Raw genomic sequence first — 24,840 nt, 5'->3', positions numbered from 1 at the left:
GGTGACACTGATACCCCCTCCCCCTCCCTTTCCCCAACACGCACAGATTCTTCCCCAGGAGACAAAGCAAGGGGACCATCCCTTGCCACCATTATCTGGTAAATCCCCTATGTGATGCCTGGTGCCTTCCATCCAGGCATTTTAGACCTACCCCAAATCAGCAAGTTTGAAAGGACTTTGTTGTTGTTTATATATACATTTGGTTCATTTAGCTATGAAGCACCCTGTCTTACCAGTCCTGCACCCTCCACTGATTTGCTTTTGTGTTGTTCAGGAGTTGAGGTAGAAAGCATTTGGGGGCAGAGCTCCAGAAAAGCTGGTGACTCTGTCTTCTCCTCTAACTCTCTGCTGGTATCCTCTCTGTATAATTTCAGTGTTTATCTCTGTGCCTTAAAGAAGCCAGGCTGCTAACGCTTTAGTGACCGGAGGAATTGGATAGAAAGATGAAGAGTGAGAGGAAGAAGAGGGGGACCCAGAGAGAAAGCAAGGGGCAGGATCCCTTTCGGGGGTGGGGAGTCAAGGCTGAGCCCAAGGAGGGGATGACTGGGAGAGTGGAAACAAAGGCCAGTCAGAGGGGAAGGGAGGCTGTCCTGGAGGAAGGAGCCCCACAACTCACAAAGAGAGGCACACACAGAGTTAAGTGAGAAGAAGGGAAGTGGGAAGGAAACCACCCCCTTTTTCCCCTTCTCTCTAGAAGAGAATTTCTCTGGACAGAGGGTGGTTCTCCCACAGAGGAAAGGGAAGGAGAGATGCAGCCTAATGAGTGACCCCAGAAGTGACTTGAGACACTCCTAAATCCTTTGCAAGGCTCAATTCAAATTCACTGAAGACCCTGAGAGGGGCAGCATGTGAAAAAGACAAAGGGGCTGTGAGAAAGGAACCGAGACAACAGAGATGGTCAGAAAAGACAGAGAGACCCAAACACAGAAAAAGAGCCCAAACCCCTTGGGGAGCAGGCACAGAGAGAAACTCCTCCAGGCTCCCTGCTCCCTAGTAGCCTTCTTTACAGGAAGCTACCCAAAGCCCAGGCCATCTCAGAAGCAACTCCTTCTAGAGTAGCCCTTGGGGGTGCTAAATCAGGTGTGAGACATCTGTGGCAGGAGCTGAAGTGCCAGGGAATGGCCAAGATGTCCAGGACACTTCAGCATCCACCACCATCACCAGCCTCAGTAATTTAACCATTGGGACCTCCCAAACAGAATGTCATCATGGGGGTGGGAGGAATTAGGACCAGTCTTTCACACCTGGACCCTGGAATCGTTTCTTGGCTTTTCTTCCCCTTGTGAGTTTGGTCTCTTCTTTCTCTGGAGACCTGGGGAAATTGTTGATCTTGCCGCTTAAGAACTTTCACCTCCAATCCACATATCCTCCCTCAAACTCCCGGCCTTAACAAGCGGATGCTTCCCCTACTAATCTCCTTCCTCCCCATCTTACAGGAAAGAACAAGAAAAGGAAAAAGGGAAAGAAAGCTCCTACCAGCCTAGGCAGCTTTAGAAAACTTGAGGGAAAAGAGGAGTTGCAAACCTTTCTGGCCCCTCTGATCCTCTCCATTGCCCCCTCCCCATTGCTCTGCTGCCTCCATTGCCCCACTCCCTGTCCCAGCGCTCCCGTCCTGCCCAGAACTCTCCCTTCCCCTCCCTTCTCCGCTGGGTCGGACATATGGAACCCATTTCGCTGGTGACATTGAAGAGCCGCCGGTGTGCCCGCCTTCCGCCATGGCGCCCCCAGCGCTCCCCGCGCCTCGCCGTGCCCCTGTCAGTCGCTGCTCCTCTCGCCTGGCAACTTGGCCTGTTCTCAAAGCCCGAGCCCAGTTCGGTGCCAGACGAGCCCGGGATTTCCACAGCTTTGCGCGGCCCGGGCGTAGTGGGAGCCTCTCAGGAAAGGGGCGCCGGCCACGCCGGAGTGCCAGATCCGCTCGCTCCTGGGGCCCCGGAGGCCGAACAAAGCCGGGGGCGGGGGCGGGGGCGTGGGCGGGGTGGGGGTGAGCGCATCCGGGCCTCTCCCCCAGGGGCCTGCTGGGGGTTGAGTGACCAGGATGCGGCCGGCCGCAGTGGAGCCCCAGCCGGGGCCGAGGGTCCGGGGCCTGGCAGTCGGCCCCCGTGCGCACTCCGCGACCGGTCGCCTGCAGCTGCCAGAGCCCTAGCGGAAGACCGCGCAGGTAAGTGTGGGGTGTGGAGGCTGGGCACTTGGGGCCTGGCGGACGTGTAGAGGTGGGTGGCTGAGACCCTCGCCCCCAGGCCTCTCTCCCGGGACAGGCCGGGATCCGAATGGAAAACAAAGATGAGAGCAACTTTGAGAAGTAGGGTGGGGCCTTCGAGTGGGTAGAGGGACCTGGGGTGGAGGACGAGAGTGGAGGAATGTGGAGCTGTTTGGGTACGCATGTGGACAGGATCGGGTTAGGGGATGGGAGAGCTCTCTGCTCAGGAAGGGTGTTGAGGCTCTGGAGGGTTTTCCAGGGTAGTTGGGAGCTGTGGGTATTGAGGGAAATGTGAGGGGCATCTGCTAGGGGCAGTGGGGTTAAGGGGTGTTGGCTGGGTCAGCTTCCACAACCCAGCTGACACCATGGTCCAGCCCTTTAGCACCTAGCGGGTTATTTGAAGCCAAAACTACAAGGGATTGCACTGAGGCTGAGTGTTAAGCCCAGAAGGTAGGAAAGGGGGTGATTTATGGCTTCAGAGAAGTTGTGTTTACTCCTGCCTGCTCTGGAAACCAAAAACCAAACAGCAGAGGCCAGAGAAGCTCCTGTCCTTGGAGCGGGAGGCGATGCCAGCCGGATGCACTGGGATTTATTTTCCCAGACAAGGGAGGATAGTGGGAACTGTCCCTTTGCAGGCGCACGGTGTGATGGGTGTGTGCAAAGGGAGCGTGTAAGCAGGCACATGTGTAGGTATGTTTGTGTATTGTGTGAGTGCATCTGCACATTGGGAGCTGCATGTTCTACAGCTGGAGCTTTTGGGACGAGTTTGCAGAACCACTGTGTGAGCTGTGAGATTGGGAGCCAGGAGAGAGATCCATGTTCTCTGGTTCTGGAACTCTGGGATGTGGTAACACTAGACACACTTTTCCTGGTCCTGTCCATGAAGTAGTGTTCTTTCCTGCTTTTTCCTTCCCACAGCCATATGCAGTAGAGCCCACTTGGCCTGGCCTCCTGGCCCCTGCCCCTCTGCCCTTTCCAGTGTGCCTCCTGTGCCTTCTGCCTACCCAGCCTCATTTTCACTTTGAATTTTTTACTTTGTGATAGAAAGCCAAGGAATTAGTGAGCATGGTTGGGTGAGGAAGGGAGGGCAAAAGGAGGAAAGGCTTAGGATGAAAGGGAAGATCGGGAAGATCCGTGGTTTGAGGCTGGGCCTTGGCAGCCTTGTGTCCCACCATTACTGCTCAAATTCCCCCCAAATCTCTGCTTGGGTGTGGGGAACAAGTGAATACAAAGACAAACAGAGTGAGGGAGCCATGCAGGATGATGGGGGTGGGGAGAAAAACATTTTGACCCTAGATAGCAATTTCCGCAGGCCAACTAGTGGCTCTTGCATTTCTGTCCAGACGCCCAGCTTTGCCTGGAAATTGTTTTGCATTAAATTTTCTCAGCCGCAGAATTATCTTTCCTCGCCTCCAGCTAAACTTGCATTTTTCCACCAGACACTTGGGCCCCGCACCAATGAAATCTGAGAGGAAGCGGCTGGGCCCTAAGTGGCCGTAATTTAATTGATTTTATCATAAATCATCAACTTGATGAAGAACCCGAGGTTTCAGTGAAGTAAATTGATATTAATGGGAGTTTCTTGAAATGCAAACTCGCTGCATTGTTGGGGCATCTTGAGCTAGGGAGGTAGATTACATGTTTCCCAAGAGCAGAGAGCAGAGACCTGGAGCCCAGTACAGCTTTGGGGGTAGGGAAAGCAGGCTTGAGGTGCAGCTGCTGACAGACCTATTTCTATGGGGAAGCAGAGCAAAGCGTGGAACTTTTTTGTGAGGGACACAGTCTAGCCCTGTGGACCCTGCTGGCCATCTGGGGAATGCTGGTCTCCAACTGAGGGGGAGGCAACTGGGGAGGGTGGTAGGTGTGTGGGCAGGGGGTGGGGGTCGGGTGAGAAGGCTCGGCTGGTACAATGGGTGCATTGTGCCTGGTTAAAAATTGCCAGGTTGAAAGCTTCCTCCTTTAATTATACAAATTAATTATTTACTGCTCAAGTTGCAGTGTCTAAAAATAGCACTTTGGGTTTGGTGATGAGGATAGAAAACAACCCACCCTACATACAGAAAAGCAGTAAACCCAGTGACCATACTCCAAATCTGGTCACGATGGTGCCGTTATTATCAGAACTCAGTTTATTACTTCTTATTGTCACTCACTTTTATATCAGCACATGAAGAATCACTAACATTCAATCCAAAAAGAGACCTTAAATATCATTTAGCTAAACCCCTTCCCTCCATACACATGCCCGGGCTTTACAGAAGGGGACACTGAGGCCCAAGGAGTGCTCTGCTTCATGTCACACAGCCAAGCTGGAACTTCTAAAATTCAAGACTTCTGACTCCCAAGCCTATCCCAAGTATGGTTCTAGCCAAATCACCTCCTTGCTCTGGGCCTCAGTTTCCTTATCCGTAACAAGTTGGACTAGACAATCCCTGATTTCTCCCCTGTTCTAAAATTGGGCACCTCTATGTGTAGCCATCCTCTGCAGGACAGTGCGTGGGAGGCAGTCCCTTGTGTGTCCTGGTGCTCTGTGGGCAGCTGGGTATAGAAGTTACTGCATGTTTATTTGCAGTATTCAGAGTTTACATATACCTAGAGCAGTGGATGCTTACTCAGTCTGGCTCTAGGAAATCCACTGGAATCTGTACTATTCCTCCTTCTGAAGATGCCCTTATTCTTGCTGAGTAATAGCCCTGAGGAGAGCAGTGGAACTAGAAGGCAGTGGAGAGGGGCTAGCTAGCTGGGTTGGGTTGAGATTGGCATTTGGAGAGGGGCTAAGGAAATAAGAGCTAGGCCTCACTGAGCAACAAGACCCTTTCCCTGCCAGGCACTGGGCTTAGGGTATCATTGTTCAAAGTGCTTTTTTTTTTTTTTTTCTTTTTTTTTTTTTGAGATGAAGTTTCATTCTTGTTGCCCAGACTGGAGTGCAATGGCGCGATTTCGGCTCACTCCAACCCTCAACCTCCGCCTCCTGGGTTCAAGCAATTCTCCTGCTTCAGCCTCCCCAGTAGCTGGGATTACAGGCATGTGCCACCACACCCAGCTAATTTTGTATTTTTAGTAGAGACAGGGTTTCTCCATGTTGGTCAGGTTGGTCTCCAACTCCCAAAGACGATCCGACCACCTCGGCCTCCCAACAGAGTGTGGTTTTTAAGGTGCCCCCTACCCCAGCCCAGGGACTGAGCAGTGGTTTCAGAATTTGGATTCTGTGACAGCAGGTGCCCCCCTTCTCAGCCTCACCCCAACCCTGGGCCTTTGGGCCCTTGCTTCTTGGGAGGAGGCACACACAGGAGGCACAGCACTCTGCCGGATCTCCTCTGGAGCAGCCAGGACAGAAGTTCTGCAAGGGGGAAGACCCCCACTCTATATTTGCTTTTATTTTCCAGCTCCTCTCCCAATTCCAAAGGAGTGGTGGCTTCTCAGTTGCATGATCATGATCGTGAGCAAGAAAATTTCCTGTAGGGTCAGGGATGTGAGGAGGCTAGCAGGGGAGGGGAGGTTTCCAGGCTGCCTTGGGAAGTGTGGCTTGGAATATGAATTCTGGTGGAGGAGAGAAGAAGGAGATGGGATGGGAAATCTCAGGCTCTGTGCAGATAATCCACTTCCTAAAGCCTAGCCCCAAACCCTATTTTTTTTTTTTTTTTTGAGACGGAGTTTCGCTCTCGTTGCCCAGGCTGGAGTGCAATGGCGCGATCTCGGCTCACCGCAACCTCCGCCTCCTGGGTTCAGGCAATTCTCCTGCCTCAGCCTCCTGAGTAGCTGGGATTACAGGCACGCGCCACCATGCCCAGCTGATTTTTTGTAGTTTTAGTAGAGACGGGGTTTCACCATGTTGACCAGGATGGTCTCGATCTCTTGACCTCGTGATCCACCCGCCTCGGCCTCCCAAAGTGCTGCAAATACAGGCTTGAGCCACCGCGCACGGCCCCAAACCCTATTTTGAGGAGAAAAAAACAAAAGGGCTGGCAGGCCCAGACTCTGGCCCTGTCCCGTTCTGACTTTGGAGTTTTATATTTGGAGACAATTCGGAAGACCTTTCGCTGATTGGTCATTAATCCAGTGAGTTATTGTCTGCTAAACAGAGGTCACTGGGCGAGAAACATCCAATCTGTCAGGAGAGGCCTGCTCAGCCTCGGGGACTGGGCCCATTCCTCTTTTCCTGTTTCTCCCTCCCTTTCCCAGCACCCCCTGCAGCCCCTAAGCTGCCCAGGATTCACAGCCTCCCTTCCTCTGCCTTCTCTGCTCTACCTACCTTTGTCTCAACACTTACTGGGGGTGGGGTTTGCCAGGCTAAGGCTGAGCTGCTAGATGAGGCAGGAGCCCTGATTCAGATAGGGGTCTATCGCCACCAAAGAGCCCACCTGCCTGAGGCTCTCCACTTTGCTGGCAGCACCGCCATCCCCTCATTAGCGTGTTAAGGCGGCCTCCATGTCATCGAGTGGACTTTGCAGACCCTTGTGGCTGCCCTTTTTGTCCTGCCACCCCTTCACGGGCTCTGCTGGGGAGAGGGCAGTGCCCCCACACTTGGGATGGGGAAAAAGTACAGCTTGGATTTTTCTTCTTCCACTGCAGCGACCTTTTTCTTCTTTTGATCCCCACTATTGCTGAGCAGGGTCTAAGCGGGCCTTCTCGTCTCCCTTCCTGGTGCCTCTTTGTTCCCTCCCTCTCTGGTTTATTGGAGAACTGGGAATGGGGATCCGAATGCCAAGAGCCTTCTTCATTAGCAATTCCCACTTTACAACCCCCAGCTTTGAAATCTTTATTAATACTTAAGGGAAGATGGAGATTGGGGTGAGTGTGTGAAGTTAATGCCACTCTGCCGGGGCTACAAAGTTGGGCAGTGAAGCTGGAAAACAGTGTGGGACGGGGAACCCAGACAGGGCCAGGAAGAAGCACATCGCCAAATACCTCGCTTCAGGCTCCCAGATCCCAGCTCCCCAGCCAGCCGCTGGACCAGGCAAATTTTGTGTTGATTGAGCCAGAGAGAGGATCTTTGACTGCCCCAAGTCTTAAGATCAGAAATCGGTTTTAAAAGAGCCAGCCAGTTTGCTCTTATTGAGAGAATTTTTGTTTGCCAGTTGATGCATTTTTGGAGGAGAGAAATAGGCGTGATCCCATGGAATCTAGACGGGTGGGCAGCCCTTGGTTGCTCAAGGAGGGTTAAAGTGCTCCGGTCCCCTGATACTGGGTACCCAGTGGGGTGGGGAAGAGAGGTGCCAGGGCAAGTGCTCTGGCTCCGAAGAAACGGAATAGAAGAGGAAAGGATGTCTGTGAAGAGGGACATTCTCTCTAATCTCTATCCTTATTACTATTTTTTGACTTTATTAGTTTATGTTAGTATCTCTGTCTCTTACTCAATTTTCCTCTTTTTCAATTTTTCTTTCTCCTCCTTTCTCTCTCTCTTACGCACACACACACCCCCCACACATGTGGGTACACACACACGGTTTCCCAGGTTTCCCTCCCGAATCCAAGAAGAAATTGTTCCTTCTTCTGTATCTCCAGTTCGCTCCTAAATCACGACTTCACTGTCAGTGATGATAAGCCCTTCTCCCACTTCTCTTTTCCCAGACCCCAAAGTCTTCCCTCAGACTGCTCTGGTGTCTCCCACCCCAAGTTCCCTGCCCAAACTCCTCACTACCAGCCTTTGTTCCCTGAAGTTTGAAAAGCCCTTGGCCAGCAGCAATACCTCAGTCAAACCTGGGCCCCTCAGGGGTGCCTGTCATACCCTCCATCTTCCAGCCTTCCAGCCCTAATCAGGGCGCAGCTTGCTTGCTTGCCAGAGACCTCCGAAAGAGGAAGAAAAAAGGCAAGAAAGAAACCAAACTGGGATCTAATTGCCTCCCAAGCATTCCAAATGGGCTCTGTACTCCAGAATTAAGAAGCCCCCACTCCATCTCCTACCGCATTTGGGGGTGCATATCCTCTGAGATTTTCTCCAGGTTCGTTTTCTTGCTTCTCGGTCCTTCTTTTCACTCCCACCCCATTATGCCCCACTGCCTTCTGTAGCCAGAGGAACCACAAAGGGTTGAGGAGGCTTGAGGAGGGGAGGGGTCTGCTGTTGTCTCTGGAACACTCCTCCACCTCCAGCTCAGCCCCATGTCCGCTTCTCCTGCAGCCGGCCCGAGGCTTGCTGGGCACTTTCTGGGCTCTCGTATTGTTCCTAGAGGCAAAGCTGTGCAGTCCCAAAAGCGATCAGATTCTCCTCTTCTCTCAGTTTTACAGCGACCTTCTCTAACCCAATGATATTAACAGCTAGGACAGCAGAGGATGTGAGGTACATTCTTGGCTTTTATTTTATTCTGGGGAGTGAGAGAAAAAATCCCAAAGGTGCTGGTTCCTTTAAAGCCTCTGGAAGCTTCCCTAGCCCAAGTCCCCGACCCACCAGGCTCAAAGTTATTTGGGTCTGACCCTGTAGGTCTCTAACCAGAGTGTAGAGATCTCAGGACAGACTTTTTGCAGTTACATACTCAGGCAGACCTAACAGGTCTCTTTGGAGGTCCGGGCTGGCTTGAGTCCCAAGTCTAGGTCTGGCTTGGACATTTTCTTTTCTTGATACTACTAATAAAAACAGAAAAATAGCTTCCACCCTCCATCCCCACCTCCCACCTTCCCCAACCCGTGCTTCCCCCAGCCACCAACTTTCTAGACAGGAGGTGGGGTCCTCAGGACATTACATTCTGAGGCTCTGCATGTGGCTCCTGTTGCTGGAGGGCAAGAAGGCCACAGGTACCCCCAGTTTATCAGAGCCCCCAGAAACTGGCTGCTCCAACTCACCTGGCCTGACTTAGCCTTGCCTGGAAGAAGTGGGGGCCGAAGGCCAGAGGCCACTCCCTTTCTCATCCCAAAGTAGAACCTGTGAGTGGGGAGTGAGAGGAATGAGGGAAGCTTTGCCTGACACCGCCATCCTATCCTGGAGGGGACACAATAGCTGGAAATCATCTCTCACCTTTGATTTCCCCAGTCCCATTCCCTCTCCTGGTGCATCCAGATGGGAGAAGGAAAAAGCCAAGTATTCTAACCAGGAAATCACAGGGTAGTGCCTTATACAAAGTTTAGAGAACCAGTTTTCCAAGCTGCTTTTAGAGACAAGAGTCTGCTTTCTATTTCATCCCCTAGCTCCGAGTCAGCAGTTAGGCAGAGTTGCAAACACTACTGCTTTGGGAAATGTCCTGGTGCTCTTTTTGTCTTTTCCTTCCTCCTGGAGTGACTATTCCCCACCCCCTGTCCCAAATCTGCAGACACCTACATTTTTGGCTCCTGTCTTCCTCCTACAGGCCTCCTCCTTGCCTTTTCCTGCCCTGCTCAAACACACCCTAAGAAAACTTTAGCTTTTGTGGCCTTCCTCACTTGTGCCAAGAGTCATAAATCTTGCAGGGCAGAGAGAAACAAACAGGGTTGTTCTGAATCATAATAATAACCATCTTCCATCTACTCTGCCAGGGCATTTAAAATTAAGCCACCCTGCTAGTTCTTCTCTTCTTAGAAGTACAAATGTCCTTATCACCTCTTAACGCCTTCTGCCTATCCAGAGGCGAGGATCATAAAAGAAACTTCTCCGTGAAGTTCTTTCAGCCCCTCTACTGCCAGCCAGTCTGGAGCTCAAGCTAAAATACAGGGTCCTCCTTTTGTCACCCTTTTCTCAACCCTCCTCCCCCTGCAAGATGTTCTGGGTTTTAAAAACCACTCACCGCTTGTTGTCTGTTCTCAAAAAGAACAGGGGGGCGGGGTGTTTTTTTAAAAAAAGGTCTGGTCTTTCCCTCTCCCTGGGTTAGAGACTGGGCCTGGAGATTAGGGGGAGATTTGGGGAGGAACAGAGAGGGTGTAGTGGAGGGAAGAAGCTGGGGCTGGAGACTCAGAAGGAGGGAGTCAGAGTGCGAGTGTTGGAGACCCAGCCACCAGTCCCTGAGGAGCTAAACTACTTTCTAAAAAAGTCCTGGCGTTCCAATTGCGAATGAGCGCAGAGGGGCACCCGGCACCCCCACCCCCTCACCCCCCGAGCCAGGCCTGCCTTGGACTCAGCCTCCAAATGCTACTTCTCAAATTAGCATACTGGTTTACTAGTGGGGTATGGGGGGAGCTGTGAACTTCACCGCCCTTCCTTGCCTTTGCTCACTTCTTCCTCCCTGTCCCCCCAGTCTAGATTTAAATTTTTACCTGTATTTTAAAAAAGAAACCCTCCCTTCTTTCCTTCTCACTCTTCTTTTGGGGAGGGGGGTATTTTAAAATTTCCCCCCCTTCCCCATCACCACCATCACCTTCCCTCCTTATCAGGCATCTAAGCTTGCTAAAGGGGGAGAGGTGGGGGGGTGTGTGAGCTTGTGTGTGAGTGAGTGAGTGTGTGTGTGTGTGTGTCTGTGTGGTTTTTTTTTTCCCTGTGCAAAAGCAGAGGCCATTGTTACGGAGAGTAGGGCGTACCAGTCTTATAGGGCAACCACACTGTGGCGGCTTAGCCCTGCTGGAGCCGGGAGCTAGATTCTGGCGAGCTGAGCCTCCGGCACCTTTCGGTCTTCTATTTTTTTTCCCGCTCCCCCACCCCCTTCCTCCTGCACACCCCTGCTCCTAAGCCGAGTGAATTGAAGCGGACGCCGCGCAGCTCCTCTGGCCGGTCTGCCCCTCCGGCTCCCCAGCCGGGGTGGCTTTGGGGGGGGGCGACGCAGCTTTAAACAGTGGTCTTTTTTTCCTTTGCCTTCAAGGAGGGGAGATTTCTCGCCTGCCGCTCGCGCTGGGGCTCGATGTGAATATATATTATGTCTGCCTGTTCTCCCCTCGTCGGTGGCTAAGGTAAGCTGGACTGAAATAGGCTATCAGTTTGTGAATGGCGGAGAGTATGTCTCAATGATTTATGGCCCATATGACTCCAATCTCGGTTCAAGAAGAGTTCACAAGCTTTAAGCTTCCTTCCACGCAGCGACTCTCTCTCTCTCCCTCCCTCCCTCCCTCCCTCCCTCCCTCTCTCTCTCTCTCTCTCTCCCTCTCTCTCCCTGTCTGCCTCTCCCTGCTTCTCTCCTCTTTTCTCCTCTCTTTTCTTTCAGCAGCCAGATCCAGGGATGAATTTTCTCCCCGGTTGCTAAGAAAGTCTCAACCTTCACTCTCCTTTCTTGTTCTTTTATTTTTCTTCCTTCCATTAATTTTTTTAAGTCCTGGAAGATGGCCTATCCTCTCTCTCGGGGCTTCCCCAGCTATTGTTACTCTCCTGGCTCTCCCTGGGGTATGCCTGGCAAGATGGGATTCTTGGGGGGGGCTCACCTCCCTTCTCCACCGAGACCCTGGGGGGAAGCCGGCAGCCACCATCTCCCTCCCTCCCTCCCAAGGAGCCATATGGAACCTGAATTTTTCCAACATGGAGGCAAGGGAAATGGATCTGTTTGGCTTGGTAGAGCTGTTCCCCACCCCCTCTTGTTCTGGATCCCTGATCTTGAAAACCCCCGGCACCTTTCCCTCTTCCCACTGCCCCGTCCGCCAGGCCTCGGGGCCCTCGAGCCCGGGCTCTGCTGAGCAAAGTCCCGAAGTGGAGTTTCTAAGGCGCCTTCTAATTCGGTTACTTCCAGCGCCCAAACTTGCTGTCGCCTGCGGAGCTCAGCCCTCGGTCGGCTGGTGTGCTGGGAACCTGCTGCGGATAACCGATTTGGTGTCCTGATCGCTTACTCTTTGCGTAGGGGGCTGGTAGTTCGTCGCCAGCTGCCGAGGCAGCAGCGGCCGAGGCAGCCTGGCAGCAGCAGCCAGGGACTACCCGGGTGCACAAACCTTCCCGGCCCTGTCTGCACAACCAGCGGAGTCTCCATTCTTTCCTATCGTGTCTCTGGCTCCTTCGCTTTGAACACTCGCCTGGCCTCCGTCCCGCGATGGTTTGGGGTTTATTGCAAGGGGAGCGACAGGAATTTCGGCCCCAGGTGGCTAGTCAAATTATTGTTTTATTATTATGACTATCATCATCGTCATCATTATTATTGCTGTAACTATCACTGAGACTAAATAAAGCCAGGGCCCAGCCAGCCAACCCCCTCCAACGTTTTTATTTCATTCTCTTCTCTATCTATTAATAACAACCCCAACTAATGCCTGTTAATTAATTCCCCCTTCAGCCAGGGCTGCTCAGAAGCTAATTTTGGTTAAATCAGCAGAGGCTAATGATAATAATAATAAAGGGATTGGGTCAGCCTGGTCAATTGAACTCTGGTTCTCCCTAGAAGGACCTGCTGCTTTGCAGACCCATGTGTATTTCCAGAAACCAGTGGGAACTCAGGGTTACACCGATTCCCTTTTGAGTGTAAATCTGTGCCATGAAGAAGGGGATTTATGTGAGGAAGGGACTTTCTTCACCTGCACTCCTTTTATTTTATTTTCCTATACTTAGTTTTCTTTGGAGTTGACCAGTTGGGCTGAATAAGATTTAAGTTTTCCAAACACACATGGCAGTATGGAAGTTTTATGAAAAGTGATGGTGAAGAGTTGAGAGAGACAGAGGGGGAAAAAATGCAGTCAGAAGTTTCAGAACAAATACACAAAATTCTGTTAGTTTGAATCTTTATTTTTCTGGCACGCTTTTAAAAGGCTGTATTAAAATAGTGATCCCCCCACCCCCACCCAGGGAACCTCAGTCAACAGGGATACCTCTGTTTCTAACCTAGAGAATAATATTGTTCAAATTGCTTTGTTGATTTTTCTTCCTCAGGAATAATTTTCTCTTTTGGACAGCACTTTCCCCATCTCATTAGAAAGGTCCAGCAGTTGTAACTTCTTGTTTCTTCTTTTCTTTTGGAGAAATCAAAGAAAACAGACTGTGAAGGAAATGGTGGGAAAAATTAAGTCTCACGGAAAAAAAAAAAGAGAGGTTTGGGGAGAGACCTGGGCCAAATGGTCACAGCACCAATTGGCCCGACCCTGGAAATTGAAACAGTCCTCTCCATTTGGGGACCCCAAGGGGCCACTGGCTGCCGGGTCCCAGGCTTGGCTGAGCAAAGCCAGGGACTGGAGGTGGCAGTATCTGCAGCAGGGCCATGGATGGATGAGTCTCGGTTCAGCTGGCTCTGGAGGCTAAAAATCATCAGGAAGTTTCTGGGTCAGGCTGTTGTTATCTTCCTGGTAGGGGAGTGGTGGGAAGAGGAAAGGACACCTCTACTCGCCGGGAGAAGCTGCTTTGCTGAACTTGCTTCTCCTGCCTGTCTTTTTAGGAGATCCTTTGGTTTTCCTCAGGCTAGACTTTGCTTGGGCAAGAGACCTAAACCGACTTGGAAGGAGGCAAAGGCTGGAAGCATAGAAGCCTCTGGGCTCAGAGGAAGGTGCTGATGATGCTTTTATTTTGGAGTCTCCTACTGTCTCCTCCCTTGAGCCACCCTATCCCAGAGTTGGGGAGGAGAGATGGGGAGAGAGAGAGCAGGGGAGGTCAGGGGCTAGTGCACAGGAAGGAAAGAAGCAATGGCCTTTGCGGTACATTGTACCTCTAGGCAGTCCTGAAAGGCATATAGTCCTCATTTATTTTTCTCTTAGTGAAAATGAAAACTAGTGGGCTTTTTTTTTTCTTTAAAATTAAAGAGTTAAAATAAGACAAATCCATTTCAGGTTGGGGACAAGGCCTCAGCATCTGCTTTGGAGATGTCGGGGAGGGGAGAAGAAAAAACCCTATTGCTGTCAGTTCCCTTTTCAGTTCCGAAGATGGATTCGAGCCCCAGTCCTCTTCTCCCCCTTGTGTCTCTTCCCCCGCGCCGGAGGTCAGGCGTTTGGAACAGGCCCCGAAGGGGGGGGGCACAGAGGGGGGGGGGGGGGGTCCGGCGTGTCACGTGACCCCCAGGGTTGCCAATGTCCGGCCCTGAGGGTATCAGGCCTTTGCAAGTTGCCACCCACTGCCCGGGCCTCATCCAGCGATGCAGAAAGCCACCTACTACGACAACACCGCGGCTGCTCTCTTCGGAGGCTACTCCTCGTACCCTGGCAGCAATGGCTTCGGCTATGACGGCCCCCCCCAACCCCCATTTCAGGCCGCCACACACCTGGAGGGCGACTACCAGCGCTCAGCGTGCTCACTGCAGTCCCTGAGCAACGCTGCCCCACATGCCAAGAGCAAGGAGCTCAACGGCAGCTGCATGAGGCCGGGCCTGGCCCCCGAGCCCCTGCCCGCCCCGCCCGGCTCACCCCCGCCCAGCGCCGCACCTACCAGTGCCACTAGCAACAGCAATAATGGGGGTGGGCCCAGCAAAAGTGGTCCCCCCAAGTGCGGTCCCGGCACCAACTCCACCCTCACCAAACAGATATTCCCTTGGATGAAAGAGTCAAGGCAAACGTCCAAGCTGAAAAACAGCTCCCCCGGCACAGGTACCAGTTCTCTGCCTTCCTTGTCATCAGCTTTTGTCCGAGCCAGGAATGTCACTGTTATTCTAGCACCCAGCCCCTAGGCGCCCACGAGACTGACTGGGAACAATATTAGGTGGCTGTCGGGTACATTTTTGATACCTCTACCCCTAATGACCCTTGACCCCGCCAACACCCTCCTCCCTCTAGCCGCCCTCCACCGGAGCTTCTGAAAGCTCCAGAAGGCCCGGTGCGTGGCCTCGAAGCCCTTCCCAAGGCCACAGAGCCAAGAAGAGGCGCTGCCGGGAGGATGCAGAGTCGTCAAAGATTGATTATTATTAAGTATTATTACAGTGGGTATTAATCACAATCGCTCGGACGGCCTGGGGTCCCGGCCTCCAGGCGCAGCAGCCTCTTCGTGCCACACTTCGGGGCCCTGCCCACGAGAGTTCTCCTCAATCTCCCATCCTGTCCTCAGGACCGGGTGGACGAGGAGGGGAAATGTTTTCCCGGACCTGGAATTGGGGATAGGGGGAGAAAGCACGCACGCGAAAATCCAGCCCTAAATAAATGGCTGTGCGGCTCTGTCTGCGTGACATGATCAAATTTTCATAAGCTGGGGCAGCGAAAGGAGAACAGGTCTCTTAATAAATGCCACTATTATAGAGTGTCCGCTAATGCGACGGGCGGTGGGGTGGGGGAGTGAGGAGGAGGCAGGGACGCGAAGGGGAGGCGGCGGGGGCTCCCAGTCCAGGCCTGGATTTATTAAGAAACGATGCATTCAATTTCGGTGTGTTCAGTAATTATCTTTTATTTCATTTTCTCCCTTCCCACCCCTCCTCCTCGGATCCAGCAGAGGGCTGTGGCGGCGGCGGCGGCGGTGGTGGCAGCAGCGGCGGCGGAGGCGGTGGTGGCGGCGGGGGCGGCAGCGGCGGCGGCACGGGAGGGGACAAGAGCCCCCCGGGGTCGGCGGCATCCAAGAGGGCGCGAACGGCGTACACGAGCGCACAGCTGGTGGAGCTGGAGAAGGAGTTCCACTTCAACCGCTACCTGTGCCGGCCTCGCCGTGTGGAGATGGCCAACCTGCTGAACCTCAGCGAGCGGCAGATCAAGATCTGGTTCCAGAACCGGCGCATGAAGTACAAGAAGGACCAGAAGGCCAAGGGGCTGGCCTCGTCGTCAGGGGGCCCCTCTCCCGCCGGCAGCCCCCTTCAGGCCATGCAGTCCACGGCCGGCTTCATGAACGCCTTACACTCCATGACCCCCAGCTACGAGAGTCCGTCCCCGCCCGCCTTCGGCAAAGCCCACCAGAATGCCTACGCGCTGCCCTCCAACTACCAGCCTCCTCTCAAAGGCTGTGGCGCCCCGCAGAAGTACCCCCCGCCCCCGGCGCCCGAGTATGAGCCGCACGTCCTCCAAGCCAACGGGGGCGCCTACGGGACGCCCACCATGCAGGGCAGTCCGGTTTACGTGGGCGGAGGTGGCTACGCAGATCCGCTGCCGCCCCCTGCCGGCCCCTCCCTCTATGGCCTCAACCACCTTTCCCATCACCCTTCCGGGAACCTGGACTACAACGGGGCGCCCCCTATGGCCCCCAGCCAGCACCACGGACCCTGCGACCCCCATCCCACCTACACAGACCTCTCCTCTCACCATGCGCCTCCTCCTCAGGGTAGAATCCAAGAAGCGCCCAAATTAACGCACCTGTGATGGGAGAGGGCAGACGAGGGTTAGGGGATGGGGAGGAGGAGGGAGACTGTGGAGCTCTGTGGGGGCAGCCTGGACGTCTGAAAGAGGGGCCAGGGAGGTAGTAGTCAGGCTGCCTGCGCAGAACCAGCCTGAAACTCCTTCCCCTCCTCCTGGCCTGAGAGGTTGCTTTTAAGTCCTCCACCCCTTGCTCCATCTGCCTGCCAACCCATCGGAAAGGAATCCACAGCAGATTGGAGATGACCCCATCAACCCCAGGGCTCCAGCACTACCAAGTTGGAATTCCACGCCCGGGAGTGGGGTAGAGGAAGATGAGATAGGACGAGGCAGAGAAGCACATTTTAAAAACCAGACAAGATGGCTAGGCCATCACCACCCAACGGACTTACCTTACATCTTCGTAGGTAATTCCCCCCAAATCTTGATTTTTTTTTCCTCAATTCTCCTTTAAAAAAATAAGAAAACACGTTTCAAACCCAAAGGGCACAAAGCACGTTCCCTTTCAACTTCCCCCAGTCCTCGAATTTGTTCCCATTTATTTGAGGTTTATTGAGGTACCTACCCCCTCCATTTCCAGCCCCAGGTTTTTCTGCTCTAAGACATTCATATCTATACATCCCACCCTCATCAATTACAGCTTTTAGAGGGCTCAGGGATGGTGAGAGATCCTGAAAGAGCTGCCTATATTATAAATGATATATATATTTTTAAGGAAAAGTGTGGAGGCTAGGGCAGGCAGGTTGTTAGGACTGAAGGCTTGCCCATTCTGCTGCCTCCATTTCAGCTCCAGCTCCATCCCCCTCTCTCCACAGAAAGCAGTTGGTGACACGAGGTTCTCCACTTTTCTTTTTTTCTGTTGCTCTCTTGACTTAACGTGAAAACAGGGTATATTTGAACAAACTGACTGTCCCAGGCAGGGGCTGCTGCAGGGCCTGTATGCCTTGCTCAGTCTCCTGACAGGGCACTTTTGTTGCACTTAGAGTTTACATTTTAATGGATATAAAAACAACTGTGAGAGATGTCTGGGCCTGCAGAAGTCCGCATCGCTCAAAAAAGCGTGTGTTCTAGTGAACATTTTCATATATATTTATTGGTTATAGCCTGTTAAAATATTTTCTTTTTTGTATTATTTATCCCCCTACATTATGTATTTATATGAGGGAAAAAAATGAAAAAATTGTACTTTTTTAGTATTTACTTGTTATAAAGGACATTGTGTTTTCTGTCATGTAAAACCAGCTATTTTAGTTATTATTGTACTCTAGAAAAGAGCTGTAGATTTATGTTAAACTAGTACTTATGAACAATTGTAATTAGTTCTAAAAGGCATGAACTCAGCTCCTAATTGTCGCTGTATAGTCCTGAATTTGTAGAACTAGAGTTAATTCCCTCTTGGAACTTTCTTTGTTCTTCAGTAGTTACTTTTTTCCTTACCTAAAAGGGTTGTCTGTCAAACAATTCTTGAATAAACTTTGTGTTATCAATTTTATCTTGTCCTGCTGGTCCAATTTAGATAGCATAGCAAGGCTGCTGACTGCCAAATTTCCCCCAAGGGAAGAAGGACAAAGGCACTGAAGACCCTTCCCTGGCCTTTTGTCCACTGCCCAAGTTTCTATCTCCCCCTTGATATGTATCAGGTTTAAATACCACTTTCTCATTCATAAGAGCCTGGAACATTTTGCCAACTTCTTCAGCTGTGGTTTAAGTAACAAGTTGGGAGGTAAGGGGGGACTCTTGGGTGCTCTCTGCAGGTTTTTCTGTTTGGCCTCTGTGCCTCTCGGTTTTTCATTCATTGACATTTCATCTGTTAGCTCCTTTGGCCACAACCTCCATGCACCCCTCACCCCTTCCCACTACCAACAAGAAAATCTGGCCGATTACGGTTTCTTCCACGAAACCTAAACTTCACAGTCCTCTTCCGGAGCTACAAAGAAGTTGTCACGTGACCCGAAGCCCAACCACCATTGGGTCTAAAATGAAAACAAAGAAAAATGATTAATCTAAAAAAAAAAATCTGAGGCCTAGACTTCTCAGGTCAAACTTTAAAACTAAGTAAAATTAAATCACTAAATAAAACTCAAGGCGGAGGGAGAGGAGGCACGTTTGATTTCCCCTGCCAGAGAAAGGGGAGAGGAGGGTGGGAGAAGCTGTTGGATCCAAACGTAAATAAAATGGTCCCCAGGCTAATGTGCGGCTCTGTTTCCACCATCCTTGGGAAAACTTCATTTCTTAGTCGTGGTTCCATAAAAGTTTTATCACATTGGAGTGAGAATAGAGAGGGTCTGTCAAAGATGAAATGTCACCGCCGAGTCGCCGGAGCCGATAAGAGCGAGAAGACAGGGCGGCTGAAATATGGAGCTAATTCGTTGAAAGAAGCGATGGCTGCTTGCTGAAGAGTTGCATAATTCTAATTGTAAGCGATGTGCCCGCATTGCTTAATTAGGAGCATATATTTGGTGGTAGTGATGGGGGGGGGGATGAGAATCGTTCCAGGCCCTGCTTTAAAGCGAGGGCTGATTTTCATTTTTATGTTGCATCCTGGCAGTCCAAGGTTAGTAATTATAGTCTTTATGCAACAATAAATAACAATAAAAAAGCAACCTGAATTCTACACCCTCCCCCTTCCCTACCACCAAGTAGGATTTTAACTGGACTCGGCTCATCCAAGCAGCAAGCAATTTAGCATTGGTCAGGCTGTAATTTAAAGGCATAAGAGCGTGCAAAGTTTGATTGGGATCAAATAACGCTCAAGGGTTTTTTTTTTTCCTTTCTCTCTTCTTCCCTGAATAACATGTTCTGAATGATATAACTAGATGAAGCGCTATGTTTGGCTCTGGGGTTGGGTTGGGTTGCTTATTTATCTAGCAGGAAAGAGACAGGCCAAGAGAGAGAATTTAGCTTAAGTTTGAAAAACAGAGCTTTGGCTCAAACCTGGAATTGAAAGCAAGAAAAATAAGAACCAACTTGGCTTGGTGTTCCCTATCCTTCTCTTTGGGAGATTCCAGGCGCTCAGCGAAAGCAGCCAAAGACTTGGGTAAAATATCCGTGCTGTAAAATTCACAGCAGGACGGGGGGCGGGGGTGCGTGCGGAGGAGGGATGTGTCTGACAAGGAGGGTTCTCTTGGCCCCTTTAACACCCAAGTTTTCCGCTGTTCGCTAATCTGGCCATAAAATCTGTCAGTGAGGGTTAGAGAGAGCTGTATTTCCTGCAGGGACAGTCTCTGCCCGAGTTGCCCAAGATAAGCTCTGGATCCTTCAGCCAGCTGGAGAAGTTGTTGCTAAACTCGCAGAGGTGTTCAAGGGGATGGCCAGAGGGAGAACCCTTTCTCAGGCCTCCCTGAATGACTTCCAGACAGCTACTATTTGGATTCTTCCATGCCCACCCCCTATCCACACCTCCAAATGGTAAAAATTGTTTTCTTTGGAGCCGAGTTGCACTCTATTGTCGCTGGCCACTTTGCCTGGGTTGCAGCGCTCTCTCTCTCAGTTCAGAGCCCTCCTGTTCCTGCCTCCCGCTGTCCCCGCAGCCCCCACCTTCAATTCCCCTTTCTCTATCCTCCTCTCCCCCACCATCATCCTTCTACTCAGAATTCTCTGCCCATCTTTTTAAAATACTCACCACCACCCACGCAGATACAACATTGACAGAAAGTTTCTAGTTCCAGCTCCGGGCTCGCTTGCCATTTCTTTGCTAACCAGCCTTCTCCTCCTGGCTGGGCAGCAGAGAGACAGGAGGGGGAGGGGAGGCCAGAACTGTGAGAGTTCTCCAGGCAAACTTTCCACCCAACTTAGCGCCTTCCCTCTGTCCCCATTTCCCATCTGTTTCCCAGCTCTCCCAGAATCACCTTTCTCTTTTGCACCCCCACCCCCACCCCCAGGCCTTTTTAAGGGATGTGAAATTTTGGCTGTTCCCTCTGCTTTTCCAAAGAGCCAAATTCTTTGATGCAATCGGAGGGAGCTGTCAGAGGGCTAAGATTGATCGCCTCATCTCCTCTCTGTCCCTCTGACCCACGTATTTAAAAATCTTCCCCCAGCTCGACTTTTCATTTTCTGTTTTCCAGGCCTAGTTTCTTGTGCCCTCTCCCTATAGTAAATTACAACATTCTAAACTTTAGACTATCTTGGTCTTCTCAAAATAAAATTTAAAAACATTTTTCCCTAGGAGCCAGAAATGAAGTATCATCTCAGTGGTCATTATTTCCACTCCCACCATCTTCAGGGAATTCTTCCTTGTCAGGGATGTTTTTTTTTTTTAAACTAGCACAATGGCAAAAATGGGAGGAAAGTCTCTTTGTCCTAGGGGAAAAGCTCTCCACCACACCAGGCACACACATATGCTGACCTGAACTTTGAGAGTGCTCTAAGTTAAATCAGTGGCTACCTCAGTTCTTGTTTATGCCCCTGGATATGGATACAGATACAAGCTTGAGGCTGGAGTGGGTACATGCACATCTTAGACTCTGCCTGTTTTGCGGGGAGGGGGTGTCACAAAGAAGCATGGATGCCTCAAAATGAGGAAAGCAGGGGGACATAAGAGGCAAAGGCAGTGCTGCAAACACTGGGCAGAGAAGAACCCAGGCCACACAGCTATGGGGGCTAGAGGCCCAAAAATGCTCCTCATGCTCCATCTCACTTCTATGTGTCAGCCTGGGAGTTCCTGTCCATTTTCTAAGATTTAACTGTTGCTTTTGGAGGGTGACATGGGGATAGTGGTGCTGATGATTGTAAATCTCTTTGTTATTTGCACCTTAACACTGACCTTTTTCAGAGTGGAAGCCTCTTTCAACTCCCTCTTTCTCCAATGGGGAGATCCTCACTCATCTTTTCTTGGGGAGGGGGAGAAGAGAAAAGGATGCTGCTGGCCATGTAAAGAAAGCCTTAATTTACTCTATGAAAATACTTGGAAAAGAGGAAGATTTCTCCCTTAGATTCTCTTCCTTTCCAGGCTTCCAAAACCTCCTAACCTCCGGAGGGATTGAGGAAGAGGTTCCCCTAGCTTTTCTGGAGAAGGGAGGCACTGGGGAGAGAGCGTGTGAAGCACTGGTGGAGGAATGGGGCTCATGGTGTCCAGGTCGTGGTCCTCTGGAGTTTTTGAATCAATTAAAGCAAATAATGCTCTCTGTTTTCCACCAGGCCCAGACGAGCGATTGGCGGAGACCGGTCCCGTGACCACGAATTCCCTGTAATTTCGCCCGAGTCCTGGGTTTAATAGAGAGAGTCCCCATACGCTTGTATTTATCAGCAATATACAATTATAAAGGCCCAAAATTTAAAAAAAGAGAGACCGAAATCTCCCCCTCCCAAAATCGCTCCATTATATAAATCTGGGGGGGGCAGGAGGGGGGGTCCCTTCCGATCCTCCCTCCTGACGCCCCCCCCCAGCAGCCCCCTCCCCCACCATTGAAAGCCATGAATTTTGAATTTGAGAGGGAGATTGGGTTTATAAACAGCCAGCCATCGCTCGCCGAGTGTCTGACTTCCTTCCCCGCTGTCTTGGAGACATTTCAAACTTCATCAATCAAGGAGTCGACATTAATTCCTCCTCCTCCTCCTTTCGAGCAAACCTTCCCCAGCCTCCAGCCCGGCGCCTCCACCCTTCAGAGACCCAGGAGCCAAAAGCGAGCCGAAGATGGGCCTGCTCTGCCGCCGCCACCGCTGCCGCTCCCCACTGCCCCCCTGGCTCCCGAGTTCCCTTGGATGAAAGAGAAGAAATCCGCCAAGAAACCCAGCCAATTCGCCACGTCTCCTTCCCCGGCCGCCTCCGCGGTCCGGGCCTCCGGGGTCGGATCGCTTGCAGGTCAGTAAGCGTGGTGGGGGTGGGGTGAGGGGCAGCTAGAAGAGGGGGAGAAAAAGCAGTGGGAGGAGGTTAAAAAAAAAGGTGGCGAGCCTGCTGGGGTTCCTTGCCCAGTCCATTACTGCTGGGATGGGGAAGAGGAAAATCTTCGCTGGGGTGCAGGCCTGGCCGCTGCCAGGGTCTTTTTTCTCTTTCTGCCTCTGATTTTGGAAGCTGGTTGGGGAAACACCTTTTCTCTGCTAAAAGAAAATGATTCTATTGAGGTTTTCACCCGTATCTATGTAGGGGAATGAGTGTGTTGCTGGGATTGCCTCTAAAAGCAAGAAAAGATTCGGTCCTTTCTGCCCCAACACTATAAGAGGAAGAATTCAGAGCTAGGGAAGAAGAGGGGTGAAGAACAATCTTTATGACCCTCGCTCCAGTTGAGTTGGAAAGTTGAATTGAGGGGTCCACTGGGAGGGCTTGGGAGGGGGAATCTGAGGTTCCGGTGCGAAAGGGAGCCGCTCTCCACCCCCTGCGTGGCCCGTGGGCGGCTCTGAATGCTTTGACCTGACCCAGGCTCCGACTGTCGACCAGGGAGGGAGAGAAGGGAACCCAAAAGCAGTGAAAGCGAGCCGCTTTGGGGTGGGGGGCGGGGGCGGGGTGTCGAGGAAAGGGAGAGGTGATATTGGTTTTGGCGGATGGGGTAGTCCTTATCCGAGGTTGGGCTGAGTACACGGCCCGCTATGACGTCCCGCCTGTTTTTTCTGCAGATGGCCTGGGACTGCCAGAGGCTGGTGGCGGCGGGGCGCGCAGGCTGCGCACGGCTTACACCAACACTCAGCTGCTGGAACTGGAGAAGGAATTCCACTTTAATAAGTACCTGTGCCGGCCACGCCGCGTCGAGATCGCGGCCTTGCTGGACCTCACCGAAAGGCAGGTCAAAGTCTGGTTCCAGAACAGGCGCATGAAGCACAAGCGGCAGACGCAGCACCGAGAGCCGCCCGATGAGGAGCCTGCCTGTCCGGGCGCCCTAGAGGACACCGGCGACCCTGCTGAGGAGCCCGCAGTCAGCCCGGGCGGCCCCTCCGCCTCGCGGGCGGCTCGGGAAGCCTGTTCTCACCCGCCGGAGGTGGTGCCGGGGACCCTGAGCGCCGCGGACCCCCGGCCTTTAGCCGCTCGCTTAGAGGGCGCGGGCGCGCCGAGCCCCGGCTGCATGCTGCGCGGGTCGGGCGGCCAGGAGCCGGGACCATTGCCAGAAGACGTCTTCCCAGAGCGCCAGGATTCGCCTTTCCTTCCCGACCTCAACTTCTTCGCGGCCGACTCCTGTCTCCAGCTGTCCGGAGGCCTCTCCCCTAGCCTACAGGGTTCTCTCGACAGCCCGGTCCCCTTTTCCGAGGAAGATCTGGACTTCTTCACCAGCACGCTCTGTGCCATCGACCTGCAATTTCCCTAACCGGTTTCCTCCTCCCGGCCCTTTCGACACCCGCGCTCCTCGGCCGTCTGGAAAAATTGAGCCTCTCCCACCCCCAGTCGCATAGACTTATGTGTTTTGCTAAAATTCAGGTATTACTGAATTAGCGTTTAATCCACTCCCCTTCTTCTAAAATATTGGGCACTCGGGCATCTTTTAAAATTCAACCCAAAATTCCGTTTGGTAGACTCCTTCCAATGAAATCTCAGGAATAATTAAACTCTAGGGGGACTTTCTTAAAAATAACTAGAGGGACCTATTTTCCTCTTTTTTATGTTTTAGACTGTAGATTATTTATTAAAATTCTTTAATAGGAAAAAGGGAAAGTATTTATTGTACATTATTTTCATAGATTAAATAAATGTCTTTATAATACGAAAACGAGTGTTTGTGTTGGAATCTAACCCCTTCCCCCACCACCCCCCCACCCCCCGGCCCCAAGGCCAGTCCTCGCTCCTCCAGGACCTGTGAGAAGCTGATTAGGTTCAGCGGCCTATGTGGCAGCAAAGCCTCCTGGACCGGCGAAGTCCCGGTGGTACAAAGGTGACCCGATGGATGGCCACTTCGCCCACGGCTCCGGCCAGCGTCGGGAGTTTGCAGGAAGCTCGGTCACCTCAGTGCACCTCAACAGAGGGCCTTTGGTCCCAAGCGGGTGGTCCTGGGGCCTCTGCTTAGAGATAAAGATGGGCGGGTGTATAGCGAACAGAAGACGGTGCAAGGAGAGGAGGCCTGGGGACAGGCTTCGGGGTCCTGGCGGGGGCGCAGAAGTTTCCTGGAATTGGGAAGGATCCCAGGGGCTTCATTGCTTCTTAGGACCAAAGCCACTGTAGGGCCTTTTACCGAACTCAAGAAGCCTAGGGACGCGAAGCCTGGGCCTCTTTGGGAGCTGTAGGTGGCTCTCCAAGGAGTGGAGTGGGGTCCGGGATTTTCTCGGGAAGCAAGGCCTCGCACCCAGGGATGGTAACTGGCCGCCAAGTGGGCAAGAAAAGTGGCCAGCTGAGAAATGTGGCGCTGCCAGGACACCCATGCACTCTGGGGCTGCTGGGGTTTGTGGGAGCATACGAGAACCAGCAGGGCGACAAGCCCAGGGAGGCCCGGTAGCGCCGCGAGGCGCTGGGCCTGTAGGGAGAGAAGGAGGAGCGAGGAGAGTGGGAGGGAGACAGGGAAGCAAAGACGATGCTCAAAATGGCGCTGGGGCCGGACGGCGCAGTTGGGGGGAGGCGAGGGAAGAGGCTGCGGCCGCCATGACAGCCGCTGCGGGAGGCGCCCGCCCCGCGGGGATCTGCCCCCGCCCCCGAGTCCTCCCAGCCGGCTCTTCCAGACGCCGGGGAAGAAGGGGCGCCTGGGAGGCCCACCTTCGTTTTTGTTTGTTTGTTTGATTTTTTTTTTTATTTTTAAAGT

General features: G+C 52.3%; 2 protein-coding genes and 2 long non-coding RNA genes across 15 annotated transcripts in view; 2 read left to right on the top strand and 2 right to left on the bottom strand.

The window, feature by feature from the left end:
* Window positions 1–17,681, top strand: part of HOXB3 (homeobox B3) — a 42,063-nt gene extending 24,382 nt beyond the window's left edge. For 3 of the 5 annotated variants that reach the window (XM_032279883.1, XM_032279886.1, XM_032279885.1), the window contains exons 3-5: window positions 10,894–10,981; window positions 13,909–14,509; window positions 15,339–17,681. In XM_032279883.1, the coding sequence (XP_032135774.1) occupies window positions 14,062–14,509; window positions 15,339–16,195 (1,305 nt within the window). In that variant the 5' untranslated portion in view covers window positions 10,894–10,981; window positions 13,909–14,061 and the 3' untranslated portion in view covers window positions 16,196–17,681. Of the gene's footprint in view, window positions 1–9,567; window positions 10,806–10,893; window positions 10,982–11,856; window positions 14,510–15,338 lie in introns of those variants that run through there. The other 2 variants (XM_032279887.1, XM_032279882.1) reach the window with 2 other exon arrangements.
* On the bottom strand, window positions 6,133–9,236 carry LOC116552937. Its single transcript, XR_004269565.1, has 3 exons — window positions 9,147–9,236; window positions 8,975–9,053; window positions 6,133–8,372 (listed from the first exon to the last, which is right to left on the bottom strand). It is a non-coding gene; the product is annotated as an uncharacterized LOC116552937 (long non-coding RNA).
* LOC116552935 lies at window positions 15,171–21,395 on the bottom strand. 8 transcript variants are annotated; one of them, XR_004269558.1, is made up of 6 exons: window positions 20,952–21,395; window positions 19,812–19,905; window positions 18,074–18,162; window positions 16,582–16,637; window positions 16,127–16,189; window positions 15,524–15,600 (listed from the first exon to the last, which is right to left on the bottom strand). It is a non-coding gene; the product is annotated as an uncharacterized LOC116552935 (long non-coding RNA). The 8 variants fall into 8 exon arrangements; XR_004269559.1 differs by having other exon boundaries at window positions 19,812–19,901; XR_004269561.1 differs by lacking the exons at window positions 15,524–15,600; window positions 20,952–21,395 and adding an exon at window positions 15,171–15,505 and having other exon boundaries at window positions 19,812–20,913.
* A 90-nt stretch (window positions 21,396–21,485) lies between these two features.
* Window positions 21,486–23,820, top strand: HOXB2 (homeobox B2). The gene is made up of 2 exons (XM_032279888.1): window positions 21,486–21,989; window positions 22,739–23,820. Exons 1-2 carry the CDS (start codon window positions 21,602–21,604, stop codon window positions 23,419–23,421), a joined length of 1,071 nt encoding a protein of 356 aa, XP_032135779.1. The 5' UTR covers window positions 21,486–21,601; the 3' UTR covers window positions 23,422–23,820.
* Window positions 23,821–24,840: the final 1,020 nt, after the last annotated feature.

Source organism: Sapajus apella, unplaced genomic scaffold (assembly GCF_009761245.1).
Source record: "Sapajus apella isolate SASKATOON/1434 unplaced genomic scaffold, GSC_monkey_1.0 scaffold12, whole genome shotgun sequence".
NCBI classification, from domain to species: domain Eukaryota; kingdom Metazoa; phylum Chordata; class Mammalia; order Primates; family Cebidae; genus Sapajus; species Sapajus apella.
The sequence above is the reverse complement of the archived record's forward strand: the minus strand, read 5'-3'. Positions and strand labels throughout refer to the sequence as shown.